This window comes from Melospiza georgiana, chromosome 1 (genome assembly GCF_028018845.1).
Source record: "Melospiza georgiana isolate bMelGeo1 chromosome 1, bMelGeo1.pri, whole genome shotgun sequence".
NCBI classification, from domain to species: Eukaryota; Metazoa; Chordata; class Aves; order Passeriformes; family Passerellidae; genus Melospiza; species Melospiza georgiana.
Window position 1 is genome coordinate 73,160,395 of NC_080430.1, and position 15,512 is coordinate 73,175,906.

The 15,512-nt window shown below is 35.7% G+C and overlaps 1 protein-coding gene across 2 annotated transcripts in view; it reads right to left on the reverse strand.

The window, feature by feature from the left end:
- RELCH (RAB11 binding and LisH domain, coiled-coil and HEAT repeat containing) overlaps positions 1-15,512 on the reverse strand; it is a 76,842-nt gene that overhangs the window by 41,240 nt on the left and 20,090 nt on the right. The window contains exons 3-10 of one of the 2 annotated variants that reach the window (XM_058025391.1): positions 10,810-10,881; positions 10,645-10,700; positions 10,416-10,529; positions 8,253-8,456; positions 8,072-8,163; positions 6,783-7,091; positions 2,393-2,468; positions 1,919-2,014 (exon numbers count right to left, since the gene is read on the reverse strand). In XM_058025391.1, coding sequence (XP_057881374.1) covers positions 1,919-2,014; positions 2,393-2,468; positions 6,783-7,091; positions 8,072-8,163; positions 8,253-8,456; positions 10,416-10,529; positions 10,645-10,700; positions 10,810-10,881 — 1,019 coding nt within the window. The remainder of the gene's footprint in view (positions 1-1,918; positions 2,015-2,392; positions 2,469-6,782; positions 7,092-8,071; positions 8,164-8,252; positions 8,457-10,415; positions 10,530-10,644; positions 10,701-10,809; positions 10,882-15,512) is intronic. The other variant, XM_058025400.1, reaches the window with a different exon arrangement.

Genomic DNA, 15,512 nt, shown 5'->3' on the forward strand with positions numbered 1-15,512 from the left:
TCAGCCTCTGCAAACTCAGGTTCTCCAAAACGAAGATGCATAGCATACAATTTTCAGCTTAAGATTTTGCAAGCAATTTCAACATGACAGATGCTTAAAGAACAAAGACATTTCAGGGAGTCAGCAAAAATTATGCTTAACTCTCATCCTAATATATTGATAGTGTAAGATCTTAAATACTACCATTCTTCTTGTTTCAGAACAGACTGGTGAGAACTTTGCATTGTGATCTGAAGCTGTTGCACATCTTTCTCAAATTAGTGATTTTTAGGCATATGTTTACACTACTTCTCTGTGCAAAAGTCTCATTATAAGGTTCTTTACGGACAAGACTCAAAGATATACCTTGTTGAAGACAGCCTAGTTCTTCGGTTAGCTTTCCATAATTTGATTAGGATAAATACTGACAGATGGTCTACCCAACTTTTCCTTCAAGTTCCATGACTACATCAGAAAGAACACTAAAACAGTTATAGCAAAAGGTGGCAGGGAACTAAAAGAAGATATTTTTATAGCAAACTTCAATTACTGAAACATTAAGCATCCCATGTGATCCAATTACTCAATTGTGATCTGTGGCTTTTTCAATTAAACTGAAGCAGATAATTTAAGGCAAAAATACATGTAATCAAATATAACTTTCACTGTAAAACAACCTAGGAAGGAATCAAGTAGGAAACAGAAGAAAAGGTTACAAAAATATTCAATACATTACACAGATTAAGCTAAATAAAAGCTGTTAAAAGGAGCCAAAATACCACATCCTGCCAAGCAGAAGGAAGGAAAGGAATAAAGAAGAAATCAGAAATTAAGCACTGATCCAGGAACATTTACCAAATTATTGTGAAAGACAGAAGCATTTCCGAGCACCCAGTTAACACCCCCACCACCTCAAAAATAATGCCTTTTATGACTTTTCAAACCATAGGACATATCTCAAGTTCACCATGTCTGACAGCTGCTGACAATTACTTGTGTGGTATAAAAATTTTAGATTACAGGATCAGTACGAATTTCTTGAGGAATTTTCAAAGCCTTAAAATGAATTTACACAAAACACATGACTAAGTCTACCATACTGTAGGTCCTGTCAACAAGGACTAAAACTTGCTCAACACGATATGTTACTTCAAACCCTTTAATTCAGTGTCAACTATAAGGACACTGAATTTTTGTTTTATATGCCTTCAGTTTATGGGTTTTTTTACATATTTGGTAATGTGCAATATTTACACCAAGCAAAACAAAACCAGTCACATTTTTTTCCTTCCTTTTGTATGCTATATAGCATGAATGATTATGCAAACCATCAACTTCAGTTATATTCAAAATCCACATTACATGTTCCTAATTTTTAGTCATTCTCATTTTAAAGTTAAGGAAAACATATAAGCAAGATTGCTCATTTCCTTACAAAGGGGTATTTTTGATGAACATTTACTTGGCTGATACATGGAGCTTCCAAGAAAAGACATTAAAATAATTTGTTTGTTGAAAATTATTTTTGTTGAAGTACGTAGTGCTGCAAAAGAACCTGAATATTATTGCTTATTTAAATTGATAGACAAAATAAATGAAACAATGTTTGAACTCATAGCCCCTGTTTTTACAAAGCACATTGATATGGTCTTCCCCGACAAAAACATCTGTGCTACCACAAACAGATGGACCTACAGTAACAGTCTTGCTGAATGCTAATGGGTGCCTTAAGCAGAGGAAGGAATATTAGGATACCATGCAGGTTTGCTGAACTCACCTGACAGAGGTGTAAAACCATTTTCTAGGAGCAGAGATGCATGCACAAAAGTAAGAACATGATTGCAAGTAATAGACTTCCATGAAATTAGACACAACATCTTCAAAATTAACAACAAAATAGCATGATGAAAAAAAAGAGTAAAATTTCAGGGTTCCTCACCTCTCGCTTTGCAAGCAGCACATTAGGAACTATATGAGGCAGGCAGCGTCCCAGCATTAACATGACACTTTTCTCACTGTCTGCAATTCGAGATACCTAGAAAACCAAGTGGCTTGTTTGCTTTTTTAATAAGCACAGGAACAGAAAAATAGCATTTGAAGGGAATAATAAAAATTGCAGCAGGCTGATCACTTACCAGAACAATATTTAATTTATTCCCATACATTAAGCTGTAAGTTTTCGATGTGTCAGCAATTTCAAAAGCGTGAGTAGAGACTCAAAGTTCCCAGTAATTACACCTCTATCACTAGGTTTCATATTTAGCATAAAATCTAAGAACATATATTTATTTCTTAACTCTCATGTACATAGATTCATCTTTCCATGTCTTGTATCAAAGCAATTATTACTTGTTTAACTCTTGCTGCCATGCAAAATGAAGGATCTTTTAGTTTATGCCAACTGGAAGTATACCTCTGATCCCAAACGGCTGTCTGCTGACATCCGACAGAAAGACAGTAGTGCTTGATGGAAAGCTGGTGACAATTTCCTGAAATATCATCAAAAAGGGAGAGGGAGAAGAAAGCAAAATCAGAAAGATGATAAAGCAGGTCCTTTCACTCTGGTTTAATCAGCTAGGTAAAATGACATCCAGAATGCATGTTTAAGTGCTTCATACTACAGAAGTTTTAAAATTATCTTTGACTTTTAGAGTGTTTCGTTTGTAGCAAGAAAAAAACGTGAGTGTCCTAATTAAGAAGTTAGATTTAGTTCCAAAAAATATAACATCTTTCAAATGGCTGCACAGACAAAAATAGGACTAAGTCATGAAGAAAAGGAAGCTTAGGCAATACAAGAGGAAGCATACAACTATGCAAACGGGGTGGGGCAGGCACAGAAATCACATGAAACAATATTTTTGCTTAATGCTCTGATTCTGCAAATTGCATAAAAGCATTTGAGTAGTCAGTCAAGTTAGGAGCTTCAGGGTTAAATAGAGTTTGCTCAACTGCCACTTTGGATTCAAAAGCTGCCAGAAGCTCAAAATCAATCTTAAACTGGTGTCTAAACCCTTTTACAGGGTGCATCTGCACAGGTACTGCCTCATGGCCACATCCAGCACCAGCCAATGCAGCCAAGCTACTTAAAGCCTTAAACATCCATATCAAACCCTGATAAAAGCTTCAAAACAGCCGTGTCTGAAGAAGGTAATTTGGCAGAAATGTTCTCAGAAAACAATTACTGACCACTACATCAAACAGGCAAGCAGCAGCACCCTATTATTTCCAGTAATGACAACTTCCTCTGCCTTATCTCAGGCCTTTTACTTAGATGCTAATCTAACACTGCCCCATCCACTATGTTTAAAGAAGAAACACAACATTTGTCTTCCAAAATATGCACAAAAAGCATCTCGCCCATTTCCATCATCTGCTGTTTGAGTCCTCTAATGATACTGAGAGGAGGCAACTCCTATTTTTTAACTGGAAATTGGTAACACTTTTGAACCCTCAAAAATACACATATACATTTTTATCTAATAGATTGACACATAATACTTCTTACAGTAAATACATAATCATCCACCCTTTTCTAGCTGAAAAAGCCGATTAAGAATCAAAGCTCTTACTTACAATTACTTGAACTAATTCAAGAGGACATCAATAAATAAACCAGTTTTCCTCTTCTCACTATTTAGAAAATTATGATAAATAAGAATTTTTATTTATTCCTTAATTTTTTTAACAGTATGGATTTTTTAAGTACATTTTAAATTTTAATGAAGGAAGCTTGTTCTAATTCTATTCAGCTTGGTTTTGTGCAAGGTTCACTTCAAAGAAGTTACTAAACTACTTAAACGGTAGCGAGTTGTAAAAGATCTCTTTCCCAATATGTTAGTCCTTATGCTGTAAAATATTCTTGAGTGACAGATTTACAGACTCTACTCAAGACTGTAGAGTTTTTTTACACTGGGAGAACATTAGCAAGCATTGCAAAGCAGCAGCTTAACATTAACACAGAGGCAAGGCCTTAGCCAGCCCTTTGCCCAGTCTGTCCTTCAACCTGGCATTCATTCTACAGAAAATCAGATTCTTTTCCACTTGGAATCCTAATTAAAATCCTACATAAGGGCAAGTTCCATTCCCACTTTGTAGAAATGAAAAATAAGTATGACAATATGTCACTGAATTTCCCTGTGGGTCAAGTAACAGCAAGCTCTGGGCAGCGTGGATCCTCTTACAATTGCTGGCTATACTTGGATCCAGAAAGCTTCACCTTAATGAAGTCTTACAAAATCCTTGATGGCTACACTGAACAAAAATAATAAAAGACCAAGGCCTCTTGCACACAAGTCAGTGGCAAGTCTCTTCAAGGGCCAACAGATGCCAGCAGTGAAGATGTCCGAATATAAGAAAGTACAATGAATAAAAAGCCCAGGCACTACTGTTCTATTCTATATAACCCCAGGACAGAAGAGCCAATTAATTCAAAAAGCCAGGACTGCTGTATACAGAAAACACCTTGTATTTGGTGCAAATTACCACACACCTCAAATCAGTTGAATAAACACATGTGGTGCAGTCTATTTAAACCACTGCTAGTGCTTTGCACTGCCATCTGTTAACTGAGGCATTTTTCCAATGATGGTCATGTCCTCATTTGCCAGCATGCAGGCACAGCTGCTCTGAGTGCAGGCACACAAGGCAGGCTCACTTCCCCTTCTCTCTTCCCATCTGGGCAAGATTTATGCCAAGCAAACACTCACAGTAGTAATGATCTTGCCTTTTAGGATAGAGTCTTAGCTGTTAACCCTTAGTACATTCTGAATAAATGATAGTAATTGTCTTCTATAAATAAATGTGGATCGAAATCAATAAATATCCAGCATTTCCATTGTGCTGCTTCTCCTGCAGATCTCAAAACATTTCACAAATAATCTATTTATTCAGTGAGAAAAATTACTGCATTATTACAAACCTAGGGCATAATCCAGGAAGAAAATTTAGCACTAGATACTGGTCTATAAAACACTGTATCAAACATGCTTTCCTTTGACCGTTTGCTGACATATTAAGCCCAAAGCAGAGTACAAAAATAGCTACATATTACACATGCATTATTTATTTCTGCAGTGAACTGCATTTTAGGGGACTTGTGAATTTAACTCAACGGGGATTCACGGCTTCATTGAACTACTTTTCAAATAAATCTAGGTGCAGTTAAAACAACTGTGAGCAGCAGAACAAATGCTGTTCATCTAGTCTCTAACATCATAAATTCCACTGGAAATACACAGCTCATTCCTCACTCAGTGATTTAATCCTGTTTTGATATACACCCTCACTATCCCCAAACCATCAATCTAATATTCATGCACTTAATGCCACCCAGCACTCACCATTAATCTGAGCAAGAAGAAACTTGCAACAAGCCAAATGAAAGTAGGTAGACAAGTGTATGGCAACAGCTTGAAGTATTGATTACTACACATATTTGTATTGTGTAGTGGACCACTCATATCTGGATTTTAGCTAGGATATGAAAGAAACTTAAAAAAGAAAAAAATCTGGAAAGCTTCAACCAAACCACTGACCATTTTCCAGAAAAATCTAAGCTGTTCTACTTTCCTGTTAAACACTAGTATAGTCAACTAAGAGAGAATAAATTTGTTATGTGACTCCAAAGTATTACATTCAGAAATCTTTCCTTCTGTCCAATTCTAAAAGTTAAGATATCAATGAAAAAGTATGAAAATGACCTTCGAACTTAGTGCAAGAAGTACAGAAAATCCAGAAAAAGCAGGATTCTTAGAGTTTGTAAAAAAAGATAATTACTAGCAGGGTTAGCAAATTCTTTTTTCCAAGTGTACCTTTTCTCCACCCCACTACAAGCTTGCACTTATTTTTTCATCTGCACAGAATGTCACACAGATTTCTACTTGGTATTTTCAGATGGAAAGATAATTCCAGAAACAAATTACAGTATCAAAACCAGCAAAAGCTTGCTAAGGGACAAAAGACAAAGCAGGATGGCTGCCTGCTTCCCTACAAACAGCAACAGCAAGATCATAAGGTGAGCTACTTGCTTCTCTTTGTCTGCAGTGGTAACAATTACAAGTTGTACATACTCTCATTATGTTTGTGGTCCGTGTTACTCCGGATGACTACAGTGGTTTATCTATCACTTAATGAACAAATCACTTCTCCTTCTCACTATAAAAACACTTGTACAGGTTGAAAGGGCTTTCTCAAGAACACTTACAATCACAAACTCAGTCTCCAAGTAATAACACAACATGAATTCCCTAACTTAGTTAAATGAATCTATGAATCATAGATACCCAGTGAAGGCTTGCCCCAAAATCAAAACTCAAAAAAGCAGTATGCCATTAGATACCTTTCTGATAATTACAAAATAAGTAAATGAAAAATAGTTCTGCTCTCTAGCAGAGTTATACACATCTACAGAGAAAAAGCAAAAAAATTTCCCAACTCTTCAAGCAGAAGAGAATTATTAAATTAAAACTTAAAAGAGAACAGAACTCTCTTGTCTTCCCATTCACTATTCTGATTTTACCTATTTTTTTGTTCCAACAAACAGGGCTGGGTTTAAAAGCAGAAAGGGAAAAGAATTTCTGCAACTTAATAGTAAAACAGTAGGTTTGTCATATGTACTCCTTCCTGAGGAGATTAGGAACACCATAAAAATATCAGCACTGTACCCTAGAGGTATGTTAAGTCTTTTATTAGCCTTCAAGACACAAATGATCTATTCATTTGGCAGAATTTCTCTGTTAGAAAAATATCTACTCACTTTACAAGAATTTTTAATAATATCATGCAGTTTACAACTCATCACTAACCTATTAGGTTTATCAAAGTGGACTGCAGCTTTAGATGATGGAGGACATGAGGACAGTTTCTCTGTCTCTTTAGAGGGCACAGAATTTAGCATATCATCTTTAGAAGTCCTTGAATCCACGTCAGCTGATAAAGCAAGGCTTTTTTCCTCAATGTTTCCATGTTTACTGTCATTCTCAGAGCTCTTGATATCCAAGTACCGTCCATTGTCCTCTGAGACTGTGAGAGGCACTTGTTTTAAAGAAGGATGGGGAGCTACACCATAAACAGTTGACACAGAAAAGTTTTCATTCTTGAGAAGATCTATTTCACTGAAAAAGCAAAATATGAAATATTTTTGTAGCTTTCATATGCTGTTCAAATCACACCACTGCAGCACAGAAACAAAGACAACATGCTGAAGAGCTCAACACATTCTTCAATTCATGTATGTTTAAGAATTCCTGTAACAAATAACTTTGATCACACACACTGTTCAAATAAGCACTAGTTTCATTGAGCACTTTAGTAGATAATTAGTAACAGGAAAAATGTTGCACTGAGTGAGTGAATCAATGAAACAAGTCAGTAGCAACAGTTTTATCTCCTTCTGGCTGAAATCTGAGCACTGAGACACAAATTGTTACAAGACAGAACACTACCTAGGACGCAAAACATAAAATACTGGAGTGGTTAATCAATATGTACTATCCTATCTGGCTTTGAAATGGTAACTATGCAAGTCAATAAAGATACTTAAAATTTAAGCACTTTCCCACATGCTGCATCAGTACGCCTCTTAAGAGGAATGATATCTTATGGCTTACAGAATGATATGGTTGCTCAAAACTTCTAAGTATCTTTTTTGTTTTGCTGTTTTTAAAGATACTGTCACGTCTACTAGTCTCGCTCTTCAGAAAGAAAAACTGTGTTGACGTCAGATGTAAAACCAAGCATCTTTCTGACAGTGCTTGCAAGCTGTACATACTAAGGAGTGACATAAAGCTAATTGAAAAAAAAACTATGTAAAAGAGATCACAAGTGATTGTTTTCAAAGAAATAAAGAAGTTACATTGAAAGAATAAAATTGTTTACAAAATTAAATTGTATGGGTAATAAAGGGAAATAGACAGTTTGAAGTCTCTTCCTTTTACTACATCAAATACTATGTATTGAAAAGGAAAGACTGCCCTGCCCTGAAGAATCCCCAGTAATTTCCTCTACCTAAGTCATGGTTCCATATATGTGTTAGAAAGACATTGGAAAGTTATCCAACATTTATCAAGAGCCAAGTAGGTTGATAAGAACGTACCTTTCAAGTCTTTGGATTTGTTCCATCAAAGACCATTTCTCACTGTTTAACACACTAATTTGATCTTCTAATTTTTGCACTATTAAACATTGCTAAACACAAGACAGAAACAGAAGAGTTTAGTACGATAAAGTTAAGCAGTACATCAAACAGCTGCAACATTTCTCCTGTGCAGTCTTACTTCTATTGACTGTGGTGCTGTTTCAAACACAGGGACGGTCCCAAGTATAGGAGTGTCAGCCTCTAACTCGTCATCCTCTACACCAACCGATGCATCCACCACATCTCTTGCAGCAACATGATGGTTTCCAAAGTCACGGTACAGTTGTAACAGGTCAGGAGGTTTTGGAATATTCAATCCTACGTCATCCCAAAGTTCAAAATCCTTCAAAAGAATAAAAGAAACTAAAGTATATAATATACTTCCTTTTCTTTTTTTTCTCTTCCTCATTTGACCACAGGTGATGCAATAGCAAAATAATCACATCAAGACTGCATTGCAGTAAATCAGATAGCAGAATAACTCAGCAAGAAACAATAGTAGAGGAAGGATTCACTTTGTGAACCAAAGCAGTTTGACCACAAAGGCAGCTCTAGGCAACATACTAGAGAGAGTACCTTTCCAACCACATAGGTCAGTTTCTCTTTTGTAAGACATGAACACTTTTTATAATCAGAAATAATGTTGCTCAAATTCTAGCAGAAACCAATGCAGCTGATACAAGGTAGAAATACTGGTTTTGTTCCCATTTCACTGACAAGTGCAGGTGTAATTTCCCTAGGGAAGACAGGCACAGTATCACAGAATCATTTAGTCTGGACAACACCTCTGAGATCAAGTCCAGCCTCTGACTGATCATCACCATGTGAACAAGACCAGAGCACTAAGTGCCACATGCAGTCATTTCTTGAACGCTTCCAGGGACAGTGACTCCATCACCTCCCTGGGCAGTCCATTCCAACATTTAACATCCCCATGAAGAATTTCCTCCTGATGTCTAATATAGCTTAAACAGCTCTGTAGAAGTCTGATAGTGAGGTGCAAACAACACAAGGGCCTCCTGTCTCAAACAGGTTCTTCCTTTTCTCATTTACATCTTATCATCCTATTAACACAAGAACATTTCATGTCTGTATATACAAGTAAGTTTGTGCACTGTTGCACAGCAGTTGTGATTGTCTCTTTAACGACTTTAAATTTAAAGTATTGGTTTAAACTTTTTTCCTAATGTTCCCAGTCTTCACTATTATTTTTTCCATAGTCTGGTCACATACATTTCTTTGAAGAAATATTATTTTCTCAAATAATTATATGAATAACATAGAAAAAAAATGTGTCTACTATACAGTAATTTCAGTATGTTTATATTTACTTTTTAAAATTAAGAATTTTGCTTTTTGTTAATTGTCTCACAAAACAAAAACTTCTCAGTCGAGAGCACAAATAGAATAGACTGTTAATCTTTTCTTTTTTAGGGTCTGTATTCTCACAAGTATTTGGATGTTAAGTGCAAATATTCAGTGGAGGTGGAAGACTCAGAAATTCTATTTAACAACCTATTTGTTCCACAGATTAGGATATGAAATGTAGGAAAAGTTTAGGAGGACCAGTTTCACATAAAACTGGATGAAATTCCATATTTAATTCTTCTGGTAATATCCCCATTTTGTGATGAATACATATTGGGTGTTGATATTACAGGGTGCTTTGTCTACCCAGAAACAGAACGTAATTAGAACCTTCCAAACATTCTTGCCATCAAACGTAAGCCAACAGAGATATAAAACTGATCATCTTAAGAAAAATGCATCAAAGCATAGCTATGCTGGGAAAGAGCCAGGATAACATCTTATTACCAAGAGCTTATTCAATACTGTACTCAATGCCACAAGTGATTAAGTATTCTCTCACACACACACATCCCCAGAAGACAACCAATGAGTAAATTGTATATCCCTGTACAAGTCAGCTGAATAGGATCTAAGGAAAAGATTACATTTGAGATCCAGATCCTTGACTTCAAGTGAATGTGTGTCACACCAGAATACAAGGAAAACATCTAACTCGCAGTATTTCACTTCCTCTTTTGCTTCCTTTAAAAGAATGCAAGCACTCTGTCTACTTCCTACAAATTTCGGGAAACTACTGCTCAAACTGCTGTGTTTTCAAACCATGGTTTATATATGAAAATGCTAACTAACATATTTAACTTTTAGAGTACTCATATATATGAAGCAAACTGCATGCACAGGAAAAACCACTTAAGTTCACTTGAGTTTATGACAAGATCACAATATGGAAAGCAGGCATGCAAAAAACCTCAAACCCACAAGGAAATTTTACCTGATCATGATTTTCATCTGAAAATGTTATTGATGTAAGCTTGTAACTATTCTTCAATAAAAATTCATTAACTAGGAAGTTTAGAGCTCTTTTCTCAAGAGGTCTGATTGGCTCCTGGAAAAAAAAAAGAAAACACACTAGATCTTTGGTTTATCTTCCTCCCAGTTATGGAAGCTTGTTATATTCATACTAAAATCCATGCAAAGTTCATTTATCACCAGCCACCTACCTGAATTTCAGGACTTGATTTATAATTTTTTCGTTCCTGCAAAGGAACTTCATTTTCTGGGGAGGAAAAAAGAAGTAACTAAATTTTACTCTCTCACAGAGGATGAGCTCAGCTACTTCTACATTGTTTAAAGTAGAGACTTAAGAAAAGGTTTATGTACACCACCTGCAGCCTGAGTCAGGTTGGCTCGAAGGGCCTGTATGGTCTCCTTGGCTTTCCGTAGTTCAAACTCCAGGACTGGACAGGGATTTGGATTAAACACACACAGGCATCCAACCAAGGCAAGGGAAACAAAAATAAAATATGAAAAGCAAGGATGGGTGTGAAAAAAAAGATACCGTTTGTATTAAACACAAAGCATGCAATCTTTATGGAACTTATGAACACATGCAGCAGAGTTGGTCTGAAAGCAAACTGGTGAACATTTTCCATAGTTTCACTGGCTTTAGCTTAGCTAAATCAAAGTTTCAAGCTGTCTGACAAGGACTCGCTGTAAGGTTTTGGGAAAATATTTGGGAACTGATGCTGTCAAATGTTTTGGTTTTTTTTGGGGGGCAAGAGGAGTATGTGGGCAATAAGAGCACAGACCTAAACAAAACAAGTATGTTGTGGCAGCAGAGGAAGCTGTCTCCATGTAGCAAAGCTTAAACCATGAAGTGAATGTACAGTCCCATTGATACCACAGACTTGATTTGGAAAATAAGACCATACACCAAAATTTTAGTAGTTTAAATGGGAGATCTTGAAATATACTTTATCTTACTAAAAAAAAAAAAAGTAATTTTACATTTCTATTTAAAATTAGTGGAGTTTTAGGAATGTCTCACACTTGATTAGGATTTTGAATTCAGTTCACTGAATTCAAATGAAGAGAGATGTACAAGACCAAAAACACCCAACAAATGCAGCTCTTCTGCAGTACTTATAAAAAAAGCTTGAAAGGAAAAAAGTCTTTGCACCATTATTCTTGAAAGTTTATATCGATTTTCAAAGACCTAGAGTCAGCTTTAAATTCAAAAACACATAATTCCAGTTCTCCACTCTCTTTTAATTCACCTTTCCACTTCCCTAGTCACTCTTATTGGTTTCTCATGTTCCAATGTTTTCTCCAAAAAGGGCCAGTGGTGATTTGTGTGCACTGGGATTTCATGATTTGATGCTGAGGTCATACATATATAGTGACCTCAAATTTTAACCCCCTGGAGCTTTGCAAAACATATAGCAAATATTCTTTTAATAGTCATTTACATGCAGAATATCTAAGGAAACCTATTTAAGAGATGGTCAGATAAATACATGCATTTCACTAATTCTCAGATTAATCTAATCACACTGAAATATACATTTACCAGAAGGAAGGACTCTTAACTAGTAGAGATGAGCACAGAACACCTACCACACTGAAGTGTTAGATGACCTATTTAGAATAATTTAATATCTACTTTATTCCCAAAAAACCGAAAAATTTTGTAGTGACTTTTAACAAGAAAGTTTCAATAAGGTCTTTAATCACTGCCTGGAAACAATTAAACATGACATTTTGAAATATTTACACAGAACAAAATGCACAGCAGAAACACTGCATTGGCCCTTGCTGGTAAAAAATGTTACTGAAGGCTGCAAATAAAACCAGTTCCTCTTTTGAGCATCTGTAACTAAGACTTTTGGTAATTGGCACTCATGGAAAAAAGATTCACTCAGTTTGCAGTTCTGCATAAAAACTGAAGGAGTTACTACAATGCACCACATTTGCTACATGAAAGTAACTTGTTTGATGCACAGAATTTTACTGCAGCAATACAAAAGCGCAACTGAGGATACAATGAATAAAATATGTAAAATCTCTCTAGTATTCAGCAATGCTGATCTGCAAATACTTCTGTGCAACAAAGTTAGAAAACGCTCTCATGATAAAGTAAGTACCTAATTTTAGCACTTCCTTGCATTTGAGATACTTATTCACAGTTGTAAGATACTAATTTGTTACTTTTTGAAAATTTTAAAGAACTCAAATTAAGAAATTTTTCTTAAGGAAATAACTATGTGTTATCATTTTAATCTTGTAAAATATTTTCGAAGACCAGAACAGTTGCAGATCAGGAGTGCCCTGAACTAGAATGATATAAATAATAAAAAAAGTTAAAAAACAATGCAAACTATAAAAACTCAGGAATCCAATTAAGGAAAATAGGAATAAGACATGTCTGAAGGCATAGAAAGCCAAAAAACTCATGTCAGACAAACCCATGTCAGACGGCAAGAATTGAATTTTAGTGAACTGTGACGATGCTGACAATTCTTAGAAATCTTTAGGACTTTACCCATTCAACCTTAAAAGTAGATTACTCTGCTGCATGTTTCTGTTACATAGTAGAAGATTCTAGACATAGTATATTTGAGAAGCTGTCCCTTGGTAGCATGTCAAAACAGCCACATAATCCCACCACAACACAGCATTGTTACAGTTGTACCTCATCTAATCTTACTAACGGCGCCATGATAATTGCCATCATACAAACCTTGATGCTTTCAACTCAGTCACAAATGTAGCTTTTATTTGAAGAAGTTTATAGGTGCTTATACAATTATACATGAAAACAGCTATAACATTAACTTCAGTCAAATGTTAAACTGTAATTAAAAGTTCTTTAAGTTATACTGAAATGTGATCTTCTGCCAAAACATGTAATGATTTTTAATTCAACATATCTACCAATGAAATCAACATTAGTAATTCCCATTTGTTGATTCTATAGCATTCTCTTACATAAAAAGGCAACCTTTTAACCCCTTTATTTGTAACCATTATGAACTATTGACTTTTAATACAAATGACCTGATGCCTCTCCGCCTCTCCCGTTACAAAGCTGAAGCTACGCCTTCAGAAGCACTGACCAAGCCAAGCTGAAGTTCACCTTGACTAGGCTGATAACACATACAACTCCCAGCACTTGGTGTAGGGGCTGACACTCCTTAACAATAATGCACAAAAGTTTTGCTGCAGACAGCCTAAGAAAGGAAAGAATCAGATATTCCTCTGCACCAGGAAAGCAAAGAATAGAAATTTAGAGCCTTCAGGTAGGGTAATCTTCCTACAAGGAAAGGGCATTTCTGAACAAGTTAGTTTGCCTTAGGGGAGAAAACTATGCAAATTTCAATGGCTCTTTTAACAAAAAGTGATGGCTTTTAAATGGCTTTCTTGTAATTAAAAGTTTCTAATCACTACAGCTACTATCCTGAAAAAAATTACAAAGCCTGACTTACAATGGTTGAATCTTTCAAGCAAGCAATGATGTAACTGGACCAAGGTTTTCAAATCAGCAATTTCTAAATGTTTCAGTTTTCATGAAGCTAACTTAGAAGAGAACTGCATTTCAGGAATGAGTAGCTTGTCTGCTGAGCTTTGAAATTTCAAAATTAAGATTTCTCAAGGGTCTTATTCTATCGATTCATATTTGTTAATGACTTCATAAGTTATTGGATTATAGATACTGACAAAGAACCACCTACAACTGGGATTGGACTAGTTGAGATCTACATGAACAGCAGTCTTGTTGAACCAAGGCCAAAAAGTTGAGGAAATAAACAGTACTTCTAAAATCATCCATCATTTGTGTTGTGTAAGCAGTAGTATTTCCAATTACACTAGAATTTTATCATCTACATTTAGAATACCTTGCCAGATTTTTGCATATTTCACTGTGAATTACCCAGTACTTCAGATAATGGTAGAAGGGTAGTTTTGTGTTGTGAAGCCACTATATGGCATTTGGACATTTCTTTTAAAAATAGTTTTCCTCTCAAGTATCAAGGGCCCCTTTGCTTACCCAGCTTTCTGCACTTTCATATTCTTACAAGCTCTTTTGTTGATGATGGAAGAAAAAGGCAGCCTTGAAATGTGAAACACTTCAGCACAAAACACAAATAGCCCCAAATCAGAAAGCTGTACTTCAGCACAAGATATGACTGCCACAGTACAAAAATAAAGACCAGCAGAAGATTCATGAGCAAGTAACAGAGAACTTGTCACTCTAATAGTGGGAGGCCAACACTTGACTCAGGAGCCTCATTAATGTTTTGATGCTAATGAGACAGGACCACCCACAGAGAAGACCTGAACTACAGCAGACTTGTCTTCAGCTTCAGCCCCTGGAGACCTTCTGTAAGAACAACCTTCAACCTGGAAGGAGATTTAAGAAGCTTACAACTCCTTCACAGGCTTAAGACAGGCAATGGGAAGACAAAACCAGATCTGTTTTTGGGATGAACAAAGTACACACACAATGTTAACAAGTGATTGTTGTACTACAGATGCCTTTTGTGCTCTGTTTTTAAGTTTTGTTTGATTTTTTAAAAGATTTTCCTCTGATTTTGGTGTGCACAATTTAATAGTGCCTACTAAAAAACACAAAAAAAGGCTCTGTAAAAAGCAGAAACTGTGAACCTGAGTCTAGATAAATTAAATTCTCAAAAATAAAGGGTTTTTGAACTGGTTCCCTCCTTTCAAATCTTATTTTTCTAATCAGAGGCCCACAGACTAGCTAGAAATCAATGCAAATACAGGGAAATCTGAGAATACATATGATTGAAATGGAGTTTGATTATAAGAATTAATTTTATCATCTTTGAAAGCACAGCATGTGCTTTTAAAATTATTAAATTCTCAAAAATTATTAGATTCTCATCTTTTGAGTTGATGTCAAAGGCAGGTTAGCAATAATAAACATTTGGAGTTATGTAAAGTAGGGGGTTTAGACCATGGCAAATTTAAGATGTGGCAGAAGATTCAGTTCCTTAGACTGAATGTGAGGCAGCCTATTTTAAACAAATCCTGTGGTATTCAAGTTAGGTGTACCCTTATTACACAG